The 21,256-nt window shown below is 40.2% G+C and overlaps 2 protein-coding genes across 2 annotated transcripts; one reads left to right on the forward strand and one right to left on the reverse strand.

Moving 5' to 3' along the window:
• The first annotated feature begins 12,302 nt into the window (after nt 1-12,302).
• Nucleotides 12,303-15,740, forward strand: LOC102716419. The gene is made up of 7 exons (XM_006655929.3): nt 12,303-12,786; nt 13,374-13,615; nt 13,702-13,824; nt 13,998-14,114; nt 14,209-14,391; nt 14,480-14,621; nt 14,805-15,740. Exons 1-7 carry the CDS (start codon nt 12,369-12,371, stop codon nt 14,879-14,881), a joined length of 1,302 nt encoding a protein of 433 aa, XP_006655992.3. The 5' UTR covers nt 12,303-12,368; the 3' UTR covers nt 14,882-15,740.
• A 469-nt stretch (nt 15,741-16,209) lies between these two features.
• On the reverse strand, nt 16,210-20,545 carry LOC102716696. The gene is made up of 7 exons (XM_006655930.3): nt 20,128-20,545; nt 19,941-20,021; nt 19,665-19,853; nt 18,946-19,116; nt 17,861-18,070; nt 17,596-17,684; nt 16,210-17,214 (listed from the first exon to the last, which is right to left on the reverse strand). The coding sequence occupies exons 1-7, from the start codon at nt 20,258-20,260 to the stop codon at nt 16,513-16,515; spliced, it is 1,575 nt and encodes a 524-aa protein (XP_006655993.3). The 5' UTR covers nt 20,261-20,545; the 3' UTR covers nt 16,210-16,512.
• Nucleotides 20,546-21,256: the final 711 nt, after the last annotated feature.

Raw genomic sequence — 21,256 nt, forward strand, 5'->3', positions numbered from 1 at the left:
GCCCGGATGCGCGCGCGCGCGACGCGAGGATTCGGTCGGTGGACCGACGGTGGTGGGCTCGGGGCAGAGGGAATCTCGCGCGGCGGTGTGGGTGTGGGGATCCGACGGCGTGGCGCGATCGAGTCGAGTGGTGGCGGTGGCAGGGATCGAGCGAGGCACGAGCAAGTGTCCCGGAAAGGAGTGCCGGCGCACGGCTGCCGGAGCGGAGTGGGACGGTAGTGTCGCGATAGTGGTGGTGGTGGTGGGTCTAGCGTATTTTTCTTAAGCAAGTTATAAGACCACACGTGTCATGACTCATGACATGCTAATTTGGTTAAGTGTGTTTTAATGTCTAGACTTACAAAATGAACGCCACTGCACAGTGCATAGTAGCGTGTTAGGATTAACCGACGACAATTTCTCTTACTAAAAAAAAAGATACACCATCTTCCGTGAACGCGTGATTGTCGTATGTAAGGCAACCATAATGTGATAAATAACAGGTAAAAAGGGGTGCACATAAGCTTTGTATCTGCTAATATACATTGTGGTGGCTGGTGTTAACTAATATTGGGTGGGTAGTAAGACTACTACCAGCAACAAGCGCAGTGTATGTATTTACTTGGAACAAAAAATATTTATATCACATGTGTGTTGCTCTATATCACATGTGTGTTGCTCCGATCCAACGTTGATAGTAATGATTCTCTTCTAGATGGATTTTACCTTATTACCACTTTACACATATAAACATTTTGAGCTATATAGAGTATCGCTAATATTTATGTTGGATCAAACACTATTAACAGGTTGCTAAATAGGCATTGTTGATGCCCTAATGTCATAAACAATTATCTCAATCTCATATCTAGTTGTTGCTAGTATACCTAAAAGTGCATGTATTTTTTTCCTATCGAAATTTCTCTTAAATTACCCATCTAATTTACGATCCAATTACACTATTGTGTTCGTATCTTTACTACTAGAAAAGCCTCTAGTGATACCACCTATTCCCAATGCATTTTTACAATTTACCCCCTTAACTTAGTAATATTAAAAATTAATCAAATCTAAATGGATATCCACATAAAATCAAATTGATATGGATATTTCCTGTATAAAAAAGATGGTCACATATTTCATGAAAAATATCTATTTATTCTAGGAATAATATAATATGTTTTTATCCTTTGTAAAGCACAAACATTCAGCTAGTCAATTAAATCTTTATAATAAGATCTCATATGATTATGTTTCTATAAAAAATATAAATTACTTTTATAATATATCTAAATTACTTTTAGATTTCATTAAATTACTTTTTAGTCATAAAAGTAAATTTAACAAAACCTAAAAGCAATTTACATTTATCATAGAAGTAACTTAAAAAAAATAAAGTAACTTGTTATGATAATAAAAGAAATCTATTGTGGGGTAAAAATATAAATCTATCTAAAAACTAGATTTAATCAATATATCATAGTTACCCCATAACGAATTTACTTCTGATGTCATGACAAGTTACTTTCCTTTTGTTTTAAGTTACTTATATAATATATGTAAATTACTTTTATATTGTATTAAATTTATTTTTATATGTATAAAATGTGACTTAATAAAATCTAAAAGTAATTTGGATATCTTATAAAAGTAATTTATATTTTTTCATCAAAATATAATCATATGAGATCTGGTTACAAAGATTTAATTGTTACAAATATAACAGTATAATCAAATTATAGATCAGATGAGTAGTTTAAGTGAAAATTGTATTTAAAGTATAGGTGGTTCCAATTTGCTTGATGGACTAGTAGTATGTTTTTAGTAGAGTAAGGTCACGTGTGCATCGGACAGCTCCGTGTGGGGTTAGATGTTCGATCAATGCGTCTCTAGTTAAGTCTATCGAGTGCGAAGATTTACTTCTAATATCTTGACGAGTTACTTTTTTAAGTTACTATGTAAATTACTTTTAAGTTGTATTAAATTTATTTTTATTACTTTTAAGTTGTATTAAATTTATTTTTATATGTCTAAAATGTAACTTAATAAAATCTAAAAGTAATTTAGATATATTATAAAAGTAATTTTTAGTTTTTCATCACAATATAATCACGTGAGATCTTGTTATAAAGATTTAATTGTTACGAACACAACGGTATAATCGGATAGTAGATCAGATGAGTAGAAAAATTGTATTTAAAACATATGTGGTTCTAATTTGTTTAACAGACTAGTAGTATATCAATGCGTCTCCAGTTACATGTAACAAGTGAGCACACACTCATTAGATTTTACGTTATAAAAAATAAAAAGATGTCATCCTTCGTATGTTTCTTCACCGTACAACATTAAATATTTAGCTAAAATATTTTTTAATCTAAGCACCAGTTGTCTAAATAAGTCATGTGTGCTTAGAAAATCTAGCTTAGCACCTAACTTTAATTTATAGCATTTATCATATATCTCTCAGTTATGCATCTTTTTTAAACATACATTGGGGCTGTTCTCATCACCGCCACCGGATACATGTGATTTTTTACATGCGGTTAGTGAATGGTAAAAAATTGGAAAATGATCTTAAATTTGATAAAATTTAAATTTTGGCTTGTAAGAGAAGACGGGGCTCCAGATGTTTCGGACGGACTGATAACACAAATTGTTTGGTGTTTCGTCAAGCTTAAAATTACTTAGATTTAAACTTTTTGACAATTTTTATCAGATCTTATTAGGTTATGTCGGTTTGTCAATTGTCTTCATGAAATCCGAACTTGTGAGCGGTTTAGATAACGGGATTGTGAAATCTGGTGGTGTTACGTAGAGAAGTATTTCTTCTAGCGTGTTAAGTCTCAATTTTCTTCCTACGCTTTACGTTATCAGATTTATGTCATATGCCATTAAAAACACAGTATCATTGATATATAGATAATCTAAATGTTAGTCGTTATAATAATATTATAATAATATCACATGATACACACTCCTACAGTGATAGCACCAGCCAGGAGTGGTACTACAGTCTTATTTGGGAGATATTATAGCAACTACAACTTTTTATAGAATATTCAGAAGTAGTAAACCTTTTCAAATAATACAAAAATTTTAAGAATCTATAGCGGTAAAATGTAGAAAATAAAAACCACAAGCCGAAAAACTCAGTTTTTTCTCCAAACTATTAAGAGTTATTTCTTGTAATCTTAAACTCAATATAATACGGTTAGCAAGAGGAGAGGGGTTAAGTAAGACATAGTGGTTACAATCTGAGGGAATGGTGACGACTCTGATATCACCAGCCACCAGAGACGAAGCGGTTAATAAACTGCTGTAGATAGCGACAAATTTTATTGGTACTTTCCAGCACCAATGGATAAAAAGTACGAAGAATCACAGAACATGAATGAATACTTATAAAAAAATTCTTACTTAAAACTGAAATTTGGAAATTGAGATAGAAAATATATCTCCAACAGATTAACAAATATATTTCTAATATTTACTCATGCCTAAAATTAGCTTGTTTGTGTCTAAATTTGAGGCAAAAATACTTGTTCCTAATACTCCCTCCATATTTTTTTATATGACGCCGTTGACTTTTAGATTCACGTTTGTCCATTCGTCTTATTAAATATATATATAATTATTAATTATTTTATTATAATATGATTTATTATTATAGAAACTTTAATTATGCATTATAATTTTATATATTTGGATATAAATTTTGAATATGACGAATGGTCAAACGTGATTCTAAAAGTCAACGGTGTCATACGTAAAAATATAATATAGAGGGAGTACAAGTTTATTTTTAGATTTCTGATCAAAAATAGTGTAATTTTTATGTCTAATATTTTTTAATGAACCTAATATAATTTTTTAGAAAGCAAAACATTAGGATTCTCCTGTGATGCTCTTATAGGAGTAAAAAAAAAAGTATCTGCAGGTGAGCAATAGGAACCCTATAATCTAACCACTAAGATCGTATTAACAAATCCAAGATCCATGGAAAAGCAAAATCCAAGAAAGAAGAAGAGGAGGAGGAGGACACCGTACGGACTCACCGATGCTGAACTCGAAGACGACGACGACGGTGAGGATGGCCCAGACGGAGTGGCTGACGATGTCGCGAGGCTCCCGGAGGAACACGAGAAGCCAGATGAGCGACAGCGCCAGCCCGACCTTGGCCGCGAACAAGGCCTTCCGCGGGTCGGCCCGCGCGAACGCCCACAGCTCCCCGACCCCGGCGCGCGCGGCGGCCCACCCGCGCGCCGCCGCCGCGCCGGCCCGCCGGAGAGCGCCCGCCCCCCTCGCGCGCCGATCCCCCTCGTCCTGAGCTCCCGGCAGGCCGCCCCACGCGGATGACAGTAGGAAAGGGACCTCCTCCCCCGGCGTCGCGCCGCGCTGGTCCTCCAGCGCCGACCACAGCGACCCCAGCTGCGCCTGCGCCGGCAGGCCCCCGGCGGCGGCGGCGGCCATGGCCAGGGCCGGGCGTGGTCGGGGCGGCAGGTGGAAGGGACGCACGCGGACGCGCAGCGTAGCTACTCGCGGCCCGGGCTTCTGGGTCTCGACGACGACGACTAGTCTAGTTGTATTTTAGTAGTAGAGTAATCGGCAAGAAGCTGGCACTCCGACTAGCCGCGCACCGGCGCACGTCGCCTTGTCTGCCGGAACGGCCGCCGCAGTGGACACTCGTTGTACCGTGAAAATTGTAAAAGCCGGCATACGAGGATTTGGCCGGTATTGGTTGTGTCCGTCGACCGTCGCCGATCGATGCATATCCTTTACAGTATACTGCTCACTGACATGCTGCAGATCATCTCAGTTTATCGTCGATTTGTCTTTCATCTCATATGTTTTTTACCTCTTCTTTTAACTTTTGATTAAGTGTCTTTATTATATTTTATACTTTCAGCTTTTATTTTTTATCACACGCATATATATATATAATATAAGTATAATAAATTAATTATTAATAATTCGTTTCGTCTATGATTAACCAGCAAATTGTCCGTTCGTGAGAATATAAGATGGAACACAATATCTAATAAGTATTTGTCTATTACACTTTCATTAAATAATTCTCTATTTAATTGCTTCCTCTGTTTCCATAATTATTCACGTTTTGGTCATTGACCTGATTTTAAAAATTCTTTGATTATAATATTTTATTATAATATATATAAGAAGTAACTATTTAATTTATGAAGGTATTTTGTAAGATTAATCTATACTCAAATGTTATTGTCTTCGAAATAAATATTTTAAAAGTTCTTCATAGTCAAAGTTTTAATTGTTTTACTTTAAACCGTCCAAAATGCTCGGAAAAAAATTTCGTACAAGGGGGACTAGTCAAATTCCTAATTATCCAAATAATTTATAGCGTACACAATTCTTTCCAACTAAAAATCAAACTTAGGACCTTAGATGCTATTAAGAGGCTTATAACTAGTAGGCTACAGGCCTTTTCACTGTAAAATTATGAAAATTGAAAATAGGAAGCCGCGATACAGAGGAGGGCACTGATGGGGATGGCCCAAATGAGATGGCAGGGAGCAAATGGGACCAGTCGTGCTCTCAGCCCAATGAGAGAAGGCAATACCGGATTTTGTTTAATTTGAAAGCGTGATCGATGAGAATACTAAGGGTTAAGGGTGTGTTTGGTTGGTAGGATATGTTTGGATGGGAGATGACCGTCCAGTTTTTTGATGTGTTTGGTTCGTGGGTGAAACTAGATATGGTGGCCCAGAAAAAGAATATTCTATGAAGATGCTAGATGGGTGTATCTGGCTAAATTGGCCGGATTAGCTCATTCACCTTCGTGAACCATGATCATTAGTGACTGTTTAGTGAGAATTAGCTTGTTTTGATATTAATTAGTAATTACCAAGTTTAAATTAGTGTTAATTAATAATGATAGATATATTTAATTGATAATTTATATTAATTACGATAAAATCTATGATGATTATTTTATATTACTATTGATTAGTAATTCAATATGTCCATTCTATCCATCCTCATCCATCCAACCAAACAAAAAATTAGAATTAAATATAAAACTGGATCATCATATCCTTAAAAATATGGATGGTCATATCTCATCCCACCTTAACCACCAACCAAACGCACCCTAAAACAATAACACCATCCGTATTCGTGACGGACAGCATGAGCAGACGGACAATGGGAGCATCTCGTATTAGTAGAGATTTCAACGAAACAATGACGCTAGATTTTATTTTGAGAATGTGACAGTAAAAACACAACAAAATTTGGCAAACAGGTCGTCATTGAATTTGTTGGCTCGGATTGGTTGAGCCACGACTGATAGGTAGTAGAAAAATAGCCCGAACAAATGGGTAAAACTCTTATATCGATATTATCTATGGTTTTAAAGCCAATATAATATCTATTAATTGAAAGCGGAGTTGTCTGTCCTTGTTCTCATCATACATCAAGTAAAAACATAGCTTCGAAAAATCAGAAAAAATCAAGTGATTTTTTAAGAAAATTTTCTTTTCTCCATGGGCATATGCAGTCAGTCTATCTTTAGTTATATAGACTATTTTTTTCTATGGATATGTGCAGTCCATCATCAATGGTATGGATATGCTGTAATGCACTGGCATATTACTAATTATAAAAAAATATAATATACACAAGAAACTCCAAAATCAACTCTAAAATTAGCTTTTAAAATTCAAATTTTGCTCAAGTAACCCTTTTGTATTTTTCTTCGCTTGTGGATTGACATTTCTTGTATTTATATATATATATACCATTCTTAAAGTAATACATTTTTATATAAAATCTTGAAGTAATAATTTATATATAAAAAATTAGTACATTTAAGTATAACATATTTGAGATACCAAAATTTTAATTAAATTTGATGCATATCATCATTCCTTTTATCAATTAATGATGTTATATGAGTGTCATACTCATCGAGTTTCTTCTCACGCTCTAATTTAATGTTCGTGGGGGCACTGTGACCTCGTTGGCAGCCTCCTGATCATCACCGTGTATACTTCGTCGTCCCAGGTGTAGGTATCATTGTACATCGAACCACAAATGTAGTTTTCATGGTGAGTCAGAGAGAAAACCTGGCACTTATTATGCAATATTATGACGATATTTCTTATAACTCTAAATTTTGATTTTTTACCACTCTAGAAGTAATATTTCTATTATAAACCTACATATATAAGAGTTAATTGTATTTTTTTGGTTATCCAAGTTTCACTTTGAACCACCCAAAATATATATTTTTTGCTTTGGACTAGGTAAAATTACTATAGTGTCAGTTTGGATCATCCTAATTAATTTTCTCATCATATCTAATATCACATTTGGCAAATATACATGAATTGCACATAGATAAGAGTTTGCCGATATACTAACATCGATATATTTGAGATCGTGGATACGTACTTAAAAAAATATTTATGGTGATCCAAACTACTACAACAACAAATTTATCAGATCCAATTATTTTTTTAAAAAATATGTCTAAGAATGGTCTAAAGTAAAATTTAGGTAATAAAATATGATATAAAATATAATTTACTCTAAACATAGTTTCTCTTTCCTAGGAGCTACCTACCGAAGAAACAAGTCAAAGCTAGTCTAGAATTGCTTTAATCTCAGCTCGTCCGTAGGCCGTGTTCTTTACCCCACTCAGCAGCCCATATTCCACCCTATTCGGTGGGCATCTTATCAAACGGTTAAACGGTGTTTTTTTATAAAACAATTCTATAGGAAAATTACTTTAAAAAATTATATGAATCTACTTTTTTAAGTTTTTATAGGTAATAATTAATTGATATAGCTAATTTGCTATTACGTTTTGCGCATCGGTTACTAACCTTGCAAAAGAACACAACTGTATATATATGAGTTGTCTATAACTCTATATACACCCAGGAGGTGAGGCACTTAATTCCAAAACAAATGTACCACATTCGTCCCAAAATATAAGCATCTTTATCAAGAATTAAAGTTGAGTAGAAAATAAAAGTGCATCTAGGCCCCTAATTTGTTTTGGTGATTAATGACAATCAAATGATAAGGACTAATGACGCGTGTGAGAATGTGAAGGTACAAATAGTCCTCATGAAAAGTTGCTGTTGCGCCGTCCACGTAAAAAGAGAAGTAAAGTCGGTATATTCGTGTTGGCGTGTGTATTTACCGTGATTTGAGTCAACTAGGAATGCCGTACTATAAAGAGGGGTGTGCAAATGAAATCTAGGAATGAATCCGGTGCTCGGAAATGTTTTTGAAGTGCATCTTTTGTTATCTTTTTGAAATTGTGCTGGAATTCACGGAAGTTCCGAAGAAGCCAGAATCGGTTCTTGTAAGATTCACAGAAGTTTCGGAGGAGACCTTCGGAAGTTCCAAAGGAGCCAGAATCGGTTCTGTAAGATTCACGGAAGTTCCGAAGGAGACCTTCGGAAGTTCCGAAGGAGCCAGAATCGGTTCTGTAAGTTTCACGGAAGTTCCGAAGGTGTTGACCGGAACTTCCGTTGACTTGATTTTTCGCAGTTGACTTTGAATTTTCTAAGTGTGGGGGGCTGCTATTTTGAACTGACCGGAAGTTCCGAAGGAGACCTCCGGAAATTCCAAAGAAGGAATCTTTTGCCCCCAACGGGCAGAAATTGAGAGGGGGGGTATAAATACCCTCCCAACCCCTCAAACTAGGGTTGCTGCTTCCATTACTCATTCATTTGGCCCTTGGCTTGTTTTTCTTGAGATTCACTTTGAGCCTTTCTTTCTCACTTCCTTCTCTCCACGGATCTAAGTGATTTGGATTTTGTGTGTGTGAGAGTTGGTTGTTTTGAGTTGGTTTGAGTGCTTGGTGTTGACTTCGTGAGAAATTTCGTGAGCACTAGATTCATCCCAAGATCTCCTTGCTAGCTTGTTACTCTTGGTGGTTGAGGACACCTAGACGGATATACGTTGTTCCTCGAGCCACCGAAGCTCTTGTGGTGTGTCGGGAAAAAGTTTGTGAAGGTTGGATCTCACCTCGAAAAGAGAAGAGATACCTCGAGTGAGGGGGAGTGCACGAGTGCAACCCCGAGGAAAGGGTTGTGGAACCCGGCTCAAGTTTGAGCTCCTCAACGGAGAGTACAATCCCCTCAAGGATTGGAACTTCGGTAAAAAGTCTCTGTCTACACTTGTGATGAAATCTCTCTAACTTGTTATTTAAGCATTATTTTTGGTTGCTGCACGTACTCTAGTTGCTGTTTGTGGAAAACTTTGAGGTTTGGTTGGCTAGATCTACTCCTTTCTCGTTCTAGATCTGGTGCTGTCGGAAGTTCCGAAGATCAACGGAACTTCCGAAGGCCGAAAGTTCCGAAGCCACTGATCGGAACTTCCGAAAGTCTCAGCTTCCGCTTTTTAGGTTTAATTTTTTAAATCGCCTATTCACCCCCCTCTAGGCCTTGATATACTCTTTCAGAAAATACTATGATGACTCTTAATAAATGAAAAATACATAGGAGTGAGAGGGTAGGTGAGGATAGAATGAAAAAAAAAATTGAATGATAAATGATTGCAGGACTTTGATAGTAGTATTATGAATAGTATGCAAGAAATGTTTATATTTTGATATAAGATTAAATTCCAAAAAATACTTACATTTTAAAATAAAAGGACTAAATATCATATTCATGGTAGATTGAGTATCCTTGACCAATGGACACACCTGATTGACATGGCAACCTCACCGGTAGCTTTCCACTTTCTAGGTTAAAAAATGATACGACGGTGGAGGAAGGGGAGGCACTAGAGGGTGATGCTGATAGAGGTGAACAAATGTGGGAAGGAAGTGATGATGAACTCTTGGTCCTTGAGGGCTAACGCTTGTAGTGGTGTCTAGGCCAACAAAATATCAGAGTGCTCCGTGGCTAAGCTATTATACATTCTATATTTTCAAAATCTTAACTAAGACAACTTACTAGGGATTTAAAAGATAAGTCTAGAGTGGAGCGGTGGACGTAGTCATCAGGGACTCGAGTCCAGTGTGGTAACAACAGAGGCATTGTTTACATAGTAATCTAAGTTTCTGTTACAATGATTTACATTAGAACAACAACGAGCTACTATAGTACATGGATCTATTGGTGTACTAATTTAGCGTTTGCTACCGCTTTATATCGTTGCATGCCATTGTAGCATTCATTTTGGATCATTTGGTAGAGATTCAATGTCCAAAAATACAGGCTAATGCACTTTACTGTAGCACATATTCGTTTCAATCATCAAGCACAACGAGATATGTGCTTGTGGAGGAAGAGAAGAGAAGTGAAAACATAGCTAGAGAATTAGGCAGTGTGGGGTAGGTCTAGGATTTGGTTCTAACTGTAACTTAAGCAATCACACCAAGGCTATACAGTGCAAATCCAATGGGCCAAAACCGGAACGACATTATTTATCCAATGCGTCCACTCAATAATCATTGTAGCATTTGATATGGACCTTCGGTTAACAAATTGGATGGATGAGATTATATGCAGTTCCTATCATGTACTCTAGTTGTAGCTGGGAGTCTAGGAGCCTGTTTAGTTACTACCCTGAGAAAAACTTGTATGGCCTGATACAAGGCCAAGTGTAGCATGGAGTTGTTTGGTTGTCACCCTAAGACGCGATCTCCTTCGCCTGGCCTAGCATGCTCCAATGCCGGATTATCCTGACTTAGGCGAGAAAAATCGGTCACCTAAGACTCAGGCACAACAACGATTGCAATTAGCTAGGTACCATCCCTGGTAGATAGGCTCTAAAATACTGCTGCAACCACCACCGAAGATGCTTTCTCCCTCCATTTCTTGTCAGATCGTGTCATCTTTGCAGTTTGTCATCTTTGCAGTTTTTTTTATCTCAGCCAACCAAACAAGTGAACTGTCAAGCCGTCTGGTTGGGCAAAATCCATCAACTGCGTATGTGCCTCTCATGCATGCAAATTTACTAGGTATGATGCTCAGGGTACCAACCAAAAAGGCTCGAGGATTGCACATGATCTCAATCAATAGGTCTGACATGCGAGCACTCACGCACGTGTATGGCACGCGAACGTATCAAGCCCATGTGTGCCTGCCTTTGCGGAAAGACCGCATATCACACGTTTTCTTTTCCTCGTTCCAAACTTTTGTCTGGTCATTCTCAGCCCACAAGTATAGGTTTTATTAGCAGGTTTATTATTATTATTATTATTATTATTATTGTTATTGTTATTGTTATTGTTATTATTATTATTATTATTATTATTATTATTATTATTTTGCTTTCAGATGCATATGTTTTGCCCAAAAAAGTACACACTCCTTTCTTTCTCCCAGCCCATGTATATGTTTGCTTGGGTTTGTATATATCCCAGGACATTTGCTTAAAATTTGAGCCCAGCTTTATTAAAGAAAATCTTCATATATGTTTCTAATGTGGATATATATTCGATATAGAAATTTTATGCGGATAAACTTGAAAACGAAGTTCTACGTAGATACTTTATACATACGCATTTGTATAAACTTTGTACATAAGACTTTATTCATATATATGCAAAGCGAAAAATTATACATATAAACTTCAGACATACATAGATATTATATTATATGTACAAAGGCAGATAAGGTTATGTGGAACTTTATGTAGATAAATCTTATTCTTCCACGAAAGGACACAAAGGCCTTGCATTTAAAACCCTTTCGTCCGCACAGGGCGTACATGTTCGTTCTTGAGTGATAAAGTTTGTGCTTTCTTTTTCTTTCGCTAACAATAGACTATACTTTTCCAAATTTTTTGAATTTTATTTATTAAATAATTTACAAATTTAATTATATATGTTATACATACATATATCAAATCGTGGTTCAACCACGAAAAGTTCCCGAACGCCAGTGTTGCATTTACACGCTTACCGTCCTTACAGAGGACGGAAAGGAGCTAAATGCAAAATGGACCGACCTGCTTTTGCCGGCTGTCCCTTCTGGCCGGGTGGCTGTTTGCCTTGTCAGCATTCCTTCCTCCTAGAGGGCAGCAGAAGGTTAGTTATATGAATTTTTGAAATACAAAATTAAATTTCTAAATTATTAATAAATAAAATTAAAAATTCAAAAAAATCATACTTTTCCTATCTCTCTTAAACATATTCTATACTTTTCCTAAACAGGCTCTGATTCTCATATGGGCCGGATCATCTGTTTCCCTCGATCCCAGCCCAAATAGAGCACATTCTGATGGGCCGAAATCGAGGCCCAACGGGCCGAAATTTCAGCTAAAAAAATATCCACCTTACAAGTGGCGCTTCCAAACAGGCCGCTCCTCTCCTCTCCTCCGCCTCGCCGTGTTGTTGCTGCCCGCGGCCGTCTCCTTCTAGAAGCTTCCACACCGGCGAGATGTTCCTCTCGAAGCTTCCAAACGCTCCCCGACGCCCATGGCGCCCTTGCCTTCTGGACGCCCCTCGTCCCCTCTGCGCGCTCCCCCGCCACCGCCTCCTCCCAGCGGCGCCCGTACCAGCGAGGTGGCAACGCGTGCCGCCTTTGGCCGCCGCCGCGTCGTCCGCCTCGTCCTCCTCTTCAGGTTCTCCGTCGTCGAGGAAGAATAGGAAGGCGCCCGATGAGAGCGGGAGGTGGAAGTCGGTGCCGCCCGGGATGCGGGAATCCGCCGTCCCTGGCCCCGACGAACCGCCTCCGGCGCCGCCACTCCCTTGGACGGCGCGGCGTCGGGCGCGGGCGGCGTGGCGGAAGGTGGCCTCCTTGGTGCCCCGGAAGGCGAGGAGCGTCGTCTTGCTCAATCTGGTCACCCTCGTCTTCGGTATGCGCGTCGTGTAGCCCAAAGTTGTGGGAAATGCACTTGCTCCGATTGCATATAACCTGTTTGATGTTATTACGAGGAATGGAGAGGTTGGTTCTTGGATAGGAAGAGTCCTATATCGCCTAATATGTGTTGCTCGATAAATTTAGTATATTGCCGGTGGATCATATTAGACATAGCAGTAAAAAAATATCTGAGCCTTCTGCGTTCGATTGCAGCGATCATGGAGCAAATGGTTTTGCAATTTCGCAATTTGGTATATGCTTGAGTTGCGAAAGATTGTTTATGATAGACTTTGTTTCATCAGTATAGTTCTTGTATCTGACATCCAAATTATTTTCATATTTTATACTAAAAAGGTTCTCTTGTTTCCATCTCCTTGCTTGCCAATGCTGTACGGTCATAGTGTAGCAGCTTGTTCTAATCCTTCAATGTTTTCTGTATTGATGTAGGCGTCCTTGCTTATACTATTATGTCCTTGCTTCACTCAATCTGATAACCACATGAAGTTTGATTATTCAACATTTGGGATATTCTCTGACATAATCCGATAATAATCTGAAGTTTGTTTTTTTTATTTATGCCAGCAAGCAACATATCTGTTGTTAAAGAGGCAGAGACTATGTTAGATCCTGATCTTTTCAACGTACTGCGCTTCACCATCTCAGCCATCCCTTTTGTACCACTCTTATCGAAGGCACTCAGTGATGTTCAAGTCTTTATTAAAGGAGTGGAGTTGGGCATTTGGGTAGCCATTGGTTACCTTGCTCAGGCTATTGGTTTAGTCACAGCTGATGCTGGTCGCACAGCTTTCATTTCTTCCCTCACAGTACGATACATGTTTCTCAAGCTTAGTCCAATAAGGTCTTCCTAGAATATATAGAGTTTCATGGTTTTTTACTCAAATATATTTAGGTGATCATTGTCCCTTTCTTGGATGGTATCCTTGGAGCAGAAATACCTGCATATACATGGTTTGGAGCATTTTTGTCCCTTACTGGGGTTGGTATTCTGGAGTTAAGTGGTTCTCCGCCATGTGTAAGTCAGCTTATCCACATGAACAGGTTAACAAATTTGCTGCACCTTTTGTCTATTTTGCTTTATTGCTTACATCCTACAATACTCATCTATCAGGATTGTTGTCTTCTTACAATTTGATCTTTCTATCATATCGTGTCTCTCGACTGATGTTTTGTTGGTAATATCATTAGGTCGGTGATCTTCTGAACCTCCTTAGTGCCTTTTCTTTTGCAATTCATATGCTCAGGACTGAGCATATTTCTCGAAACATGAAGAAAGAGAATTTTCCAGCTCTTGTTGGATGTCAGGTTTGTTCTCCATCTAGGCTTGTAGTGCAATTTATATCATGATTTCTTTTCACTTTGTTATAGACGAGGTGCTAATTAAGCAATGTAAACCCAGGTGCTTGTCGTAGCATTTGTATCTGCAGTCTCGTTCTTTATTAAATGCATCATCCAGAATGCGGACCACTGGACTTTACAATTACAGTCACCGATGATGTTATTTGGTACAATTATACAATTTCCCTGGATGGCAATACTATACGCAGGCATATTCTCAACTACCTTTTGTTTATGGGCAGAGGTTATTTTTGTCCTCACCACATCACTTCTCTTAAGTTGATGACAACATTTTTCAAGTCTTAATTATGTGGACCTTTTCGTTGTCTTAGGTGGCTGCTATGCGTGATGTATCAGCTACAGAAACTGCTATAATTTATGGTCTGGAACCAGTATGGGGTGCAGCTTTTGCATGGGCTATGCTTGGCGAGAGATGGGGCATTACAGGGTTCGTTGGAGCTCTCTTCATCATAGGTACATGTTACTACTAATCTTTTTATGGCTCATGTTACTAATGTGGTCTCTGATATTCTAGAATGTGGTTTACCAAAACAAAATTTAGTTATTAGCCATGATCCAAGAAATGCAAGGATCATTCTTTGGGAGAAGATTTCAAAATGACAAGATGACCTGGTTCTGTTCTTGTTTATTTTTCAGCTGGTAGCTTTATGGTTCAGATACTGGGATCATTTCCTGATGTATCTGGAGGGGACAGTTACCATATGAGCACTTGAATGCATACATTCAAGGGGCAGATGATGACCTTTTTCTTCAAGAATAATAACTCAGTAAACTCTTAATGGTGACGACATAAGCACTTGTCCTGTTTTTAAGGCAAGCTATTAACCATATTGTAAATACTGATACCTAATACACTATAAGGTAAATAGTTAAGAACTGAAGGCAGTTACAACCAGTAGCACAAGGTATGGAAGTTCGGTGCCTGAACGAAGTTGAAGATAGCTTAACAGTGACAGAGGCATAAAGGTGCCATGGATTTACTATCTGTTGTCTGGAGATAACCAATTTTTTATATGTATTGCTTAACTCAGTCCCAAACATGCTGAGATTACATTCAACTTATCAGGCGGGTTAATAAAACACAGTAATTCTTTTTATCGACAACATTTTCTCATTGTAAATTCATCCATGTGACAATAGACAGCAGCAGTGTCGAGTGTCGTCTTCCTTGGCCTGTCGCCGTTCATCGTCAAGCTTGTCTTTCACAGCAGGGTCAGAAACATGTCATCGCTCATCGTCAAGCTTGTCACACAGCAGCAGCGTCAGAAACATGTCGTTCGTGGACATCAGAACTCAGAGAGGCCCAGAGACTGCTCAAGTGTACGACTCTGCCCCTCCAACAATGGCGCCCTCAACCTCAAACCTAAAAAGGCTTTCAGCGACATCCTGCAGACATTATCCATTGCTACGACGACAGCATCTACCATCTGGTGGCCATAGTAAACCTCTCCTTCCATTCGGACATGAGCAATCTGATTTATTTTTCCATCACTCCTTTGCTTGTCCTCGTTCTTGGACATGTCAGGTCCACGCACATTGTCAGCAAATGCCGACCCCCCCTCATCGCAATAAAACTGGTCACACACACATACATATATCTGATCTGACCACCGTCACATAGGACTGTGTGTGTGTCCTCCACTGGAGTTATCCATCGGTGAGTGCATTCACTGGCGTCACGAGGCTTGGTGAATGAGGGCTACTGTTGCTGTACATAACGCTGTTTGCCGTGGTGTGTTTTGGCCTGCTGCGTTCGGGCGACAAACAGCAACAGCGGCAGCATGTGCAAAGATGGAGGTGCTGGAGGAAGAGCTTTTGCGGTTGCTGTGTCGAGGTCGAGCGCCACATGATGCGGCCACTACTGGAGTGCTGCTTTTCGAGCTGGCTGGAACTCTCTTGGCTGTGCACCTGGTGGTGGTCTCGGCCGCTGCTCCACTGCTGCAGCTTGAGATCATCTCACACCATGACTGACTAGTGAGTGCTGCATACCAACAGGATTGAGAACAGCTGGTGAAGAACAAAAACAAAATATGTACAGGATGGACTGGGAGGATCATCACACCACCATGACTGGTGCTGCAACCAACAGGATTGAAAACAGCCGGTAAAAAACAAAAATTTGTACAGGATGAAGTGTGAGTGTCTGATCATCAGGGTGTAGTACAAAAACCCCCAGTGTTGGCATTGGCACAGGTCAGAACTGAAGATTAGTTCCTCTACTTCCTCCGTTTTTCTTTCTTTTGTTACAGGCGTTGCGGAGGGCAGGGGAGGCGAAATTGCAAGCAGTAAAACTAATCATATAGCAAGAAACAGGGGGAAAAATGAGACGAAAAAGGTTGGTTGTCTAATAGTAGTTGTTGTTGTTGTTGCCGTTGTTGTTGTTGTAGCCGATGTAGTTGTTGCGATACCGCATCCCGTATTGCCCATAGAATGTGTCCCCATAGTTCACGGCCTTGATTTCCACCATTCGCCGCTTGGTGTCCACCTCCTGGACAGCACCAAAGACGATCTCATTTGTCGTCTCACAGCTCTGCTCGTAGAAAGTTTGGGGGCCTGCAGAGTACTGCCTGTGCTGCTGCAAGTGCTGCTGCTGGTACATTTGCTGCTCTGGTTGTTGTTGAGGGGCATGCTGCACATCCCAGCCATTGAAATATGGCCGTCCATGGCGGACATGGTGAACTTTTTCAGGCTCCTTTGTCATGAAGGCATAGTTCTTCCGGGGGGTTGGTGCTCTCATGTCCAGTGGTGGTGGTGTCTCATCATGTGGTATGGCGTAACTTTCTTGCACTGGCCAAGGGTTGGCTCTTTGTTGCTGAAGGTGATGATGGTACTGATGGGTTGGGCGTTTCTTTCGTGAAAATATGTCTACCACAGATGATTTTGCTCCTCCGATGAGTTTGCCGACTGAGGTGAAGAACCCCTCCTCAGCCTCCTGTTTCCCGACTTGATCTTCAGTTGGAATCAGTGGGGGACGAAGAGAAGGCTTTAGTGACTTCTGATATGGAGGGATGCTTGCAATACTGGCTCTTGGATGAGTATGAGGTTCCTGTATGGTCAAATTTCCATACCAAAGAAGACAGCTGACATTACAAATAAAAACAAAATAGGCAAGAAAACATGTCTCATATTCATATTTTCTTTACACAAACTTGATTGTATTACTTCATTTTGTATTGTCTTTATATATTTCAGTGTCCTCAAAACAATGCATTTGTGGTTGTACAAAGAACCGCCATTGCATTCTGGAGTAAATGAAGCTACTTGTTTCGTTTTAAAGTTGTACCGTGATCCAGTTGAGGACTGTGTATTCATGGTTTATAGGACGACTGTGGGTTGTGCTGTTATAGTTCTTGGCCTTTCATCTCTCATGCTCCCAGAAAATGGAAATTTCCTTGTTTTACATAACACGACGAAATAAAGCACTTACATCTGCTGTTGATACCATCCCTAAAACCCGGCGTTGAAGCAATGCAAGCATGTAGCCAAAGAAACCAGCAGCAAAAAGCAATGCAATACCTGTGAATTCAAACTCAAGTGGTTAGTGTCCAACCGTCCATAGTTCTAACAGGCCCTTTTCTATAATCCCTAGAGTGAATATAAGATAGATCTTAAAAAAAATTAAAAGGGTCTAGAATAACAATATTATTTGGTCAAGCAATGCTAATGGAAAGCTTCTTGGAATGTAGACGTACCTAGTGGAAAACCAGCTTCATACTGATATTCACAGTCATCATTGTGAAGTGCAATCTCCCTAATTGCTTGGTTTCCTCGATCAATAACCAAGAGGGAGCAGCTACTGCTGATGTAGCGTATTTCAAAATCAGTAGAAAATTTTGCATCATCACTTGGCCCATCTAGGTGTCCTCCTCTCGTTGATTTCCCCCCAGCAATTGTTGTAACCCCTACATATAGAAAGTGGTTTGTCAAAAACATTTTAATTTACAGGACTGTAGCTAATAATATGCATGTTAGGTCCTTCCAGAAGTCCAAACAAAGTATCATTGGAAGGCAAACTCAAATATACAGTTCCTTAAGAAGATAATTAATTAATTACAAGAAAATTAATGTTTACTAAAAATATATAAAATTACTATGTAGTAACTATTAAAATGACTAATATATTAAAAGCAAGCATATAAATAAATTTTCGTACTAAAAAGAAATCTACCTTACAAATATATAAAGAATGTTTTGTGCATCACTGCACGTGCATTCTAAGTGCAGTACAAGTCTACAACACACTAATAACATACTCATCTCAACAAGTAATTATGATGTTATGGGGTATCGATTTCTATCCTAGAGATTATTGACATCACCAAAATTTCAAGACTGAGGCCATTTCTATTAATATAAAATCCAATTATGTAATCTTCCAATCCACCTTGAGGTTTCACTTAAATGCATGACATCTCTTCCACTGTTGTAACTTGGAAAAACATGTGATATTCAATTTTCTGACATCAATACTAGAGTAATTATTATAATGCTCTGATCTCTGAAACTCAGGTAAATTATAAAGAAAACAACTGCTAATTAGATATTTTTACAGCCACAACTCCATAAGCTCTTCCAGAGATCACACCCTACTTAGACTACCATTTTGCATTTAAAACTGTGGGTATGACCTTTCCATGCACTCTGACAACTTGTTTCAAATGCAACTTTGGACGCAAGTGCTTAAGAGTTTCAATGAAAACCATATAGCAAACATAGGATGCTTGGGGACCATACAGCATCATGTGCACAACCCCCTGCAAGAGACATTTTAGCTTACCTGTATCACTGATCTTTCTTATTGCCATATTCATAGCATCTGCAACATATACGTTTCCCCTATCGTCCACTGTAAATCCCTTTGGGTGGTTCATCTTCGCCTCCCGCATCCTCCCATCAACATGACCGGATAATCCTTCTGGTGAACCAGCAACAAGCTTTGGTCTGCTATCTGTAATGTTTGATCAGTTTTTTTAGAACATTTGTGGGAATCTCGTAATCTGAAATGTGTCGGCAGATGCCAAATTTCCAGCCTTAAAAAATATCAAGAGACTCAAATATCAAGCAGTGAAATTTTTGTAACAATCTGGATCAGCAAATTATTCTGTATTTCGCAAATGATTTTTCAGGTGCCTGTTTAGTCAAATCCTAAGATACAGGACAACCCCAGTGTCATCTGTCCTTGAACAATGGAAGTGAAAGTGAAAGTGACCAAGTAGCAAAGCACACTACCACATCATAACTTATACTTGCAAGCAAGAAACTAACAAACATTTCGCAATCAGCAAACAGCCCGGACCAAAATCCAGCATGCGGCCATCATCATCAACCACAATCTGACCAACCACCCAAACAGCCCACAGCCTCACATCATTTGAGTTGACAATCATCATACTTAGCAGAATCCCATGAAGAAGACTGTCTGTCAGTCAGTCAGTCAGACCTGAAAAGGACTGTAAGTGAGGAAGCAAGCAGTTGAAGAAGAGGAGCAATGCTCACATCGCGACAGTGGCAGCTGGACCCTGTAGATGTTGCTGTTCATGGAGTCGAGCACGAGCAGCTCGCCGGCGGGGGTGACCACGACGTCGTGCGGCTCGATCCCCAGCTTGCTGCCGTCGAACACCGTCTCCACCGCGTACCCGCCCTCGTACTTCACCATCGACCTCCCCGCCGCCGCCGCCGGCGACCCTGCCGGCCGACCCGACACCAAACGCAAGAATTCAAGAAACCGAAAGGGCAAGAGCTGAAATCCGTTCAACCGGGCACCAAGATTACCCGTCCTGGCGGCCGATTTGAGCGACCAGAGCTGCTTCACCACCGCCGACGCCGTGCTAGACAGCAACCCTGTCACCACCTCTGCCACCCAAAGCACGAGAATTAGCAGCCACCCACCCCAAGAACACCAGGGCAAGCTCAAAGAAGAACCAAGAACCGAGCTTTGCTCGCTCCCTCGCTCACTCACTCGCAGGGTAAGACGACGCGGCGGAGGCGGTGGCGGAGGCGCTGAGCAGGACGGCGGCCACCATAAGCGCCGCCGCCGCCGGCGCGCCGCCTCCCGCGGCTCTTCTTCTCCTTGTTGTCGCCGCCGCCGCCATCACCACCACCACCACCACCACCACCACCACCACCACCGTGGCCGCAAGAAGCAAGAAAAGCGGGGAAGAAGAAGAACCAAAAAAACAGAAGCTTTGCTTGCAGGGGAAGGGATTGCGATGCGATGCGATGCGAATCGAGCTACGGCAAATGCGAGGAGGAGGAGGCCATTTGAGGACAAGTAAAGAAGGTTCAGAAAACACCAAGAATCCGGCCTCTTTTTGGGCCCTGCAGTTCTCTCTCTCCGGGGAGAAAAAGGCCACAGAAGAGTGTGAGCGAGGAGTGAGGAAGAGAGAGGGTAAAGCAAGCGAGGGCGTGCGTGAAAGAGACAAGAGAGACGGAGGCGGAGGTGGTGGAGGAGCTCGCTGGCGACGCTGCTTCCTTCTCTGGTTGGCCCCGTTTGCTCGGTGGTTTTCCTTCTCTGGTTTCGGGCACTCAATGGGTTTGTTTCAGGATCAGTCATCGGAATTTTAAAAAGCTAGGTTTACTACTGCTATAGTAACACATTGTAGATTATCGATATCAATTAAATGTCATATCTAAGAGTGACGAATATTTAAATATCTACTTTTCACATATTCTAAAATAACTATGATTTATGAGAACCGAGTGTTGTTTGGGTGGCTAGCTGCGCGGGTACGTGAGCAGCCCACACGAGTTCGATCCTGGGATCGCAGCTTGCTTGTCTTGCTTGGGGATTTTTCCCCGTTTCCCGGGATCACCCTGATTAGATAACAGGGTACACACGCGTACGCGTTCAGTGGTAGTGCACGTCTCCCGTGCACTGAGGCCTAGTGTCTCCAATCTAAATCCTAGCGTGCGGACGCGCACGCGTGTGTACGTGTGTTGTGTGTGAGTACGGTGTGTGTTCATATGCGTCTTGAGTTGTACCCTCTCGAAAAAAATAACTGTGACTCATAGGTTGTGTTGTATCTGATAGATCTAATTTTGTTAAGTATACTTTGGTTTCATCGTTTTACTCGTCGAAAGTGAAACTG

The sequence above is a fragment of the Oryza brachyantha genome, chromosome 6, assembly GCF_000231095.2.
Source record: "Oryza brachyantha chromosome 6, ObraRS2, whole genome shotgun sequence".
In the NCBI taxonomy this organism is placed as follows: Eukaryota; Viridiplantae; Streptophyta; class Magnoliopsida; order Poales; family Poaceae; genus Oryza; species Oryza brachyantha.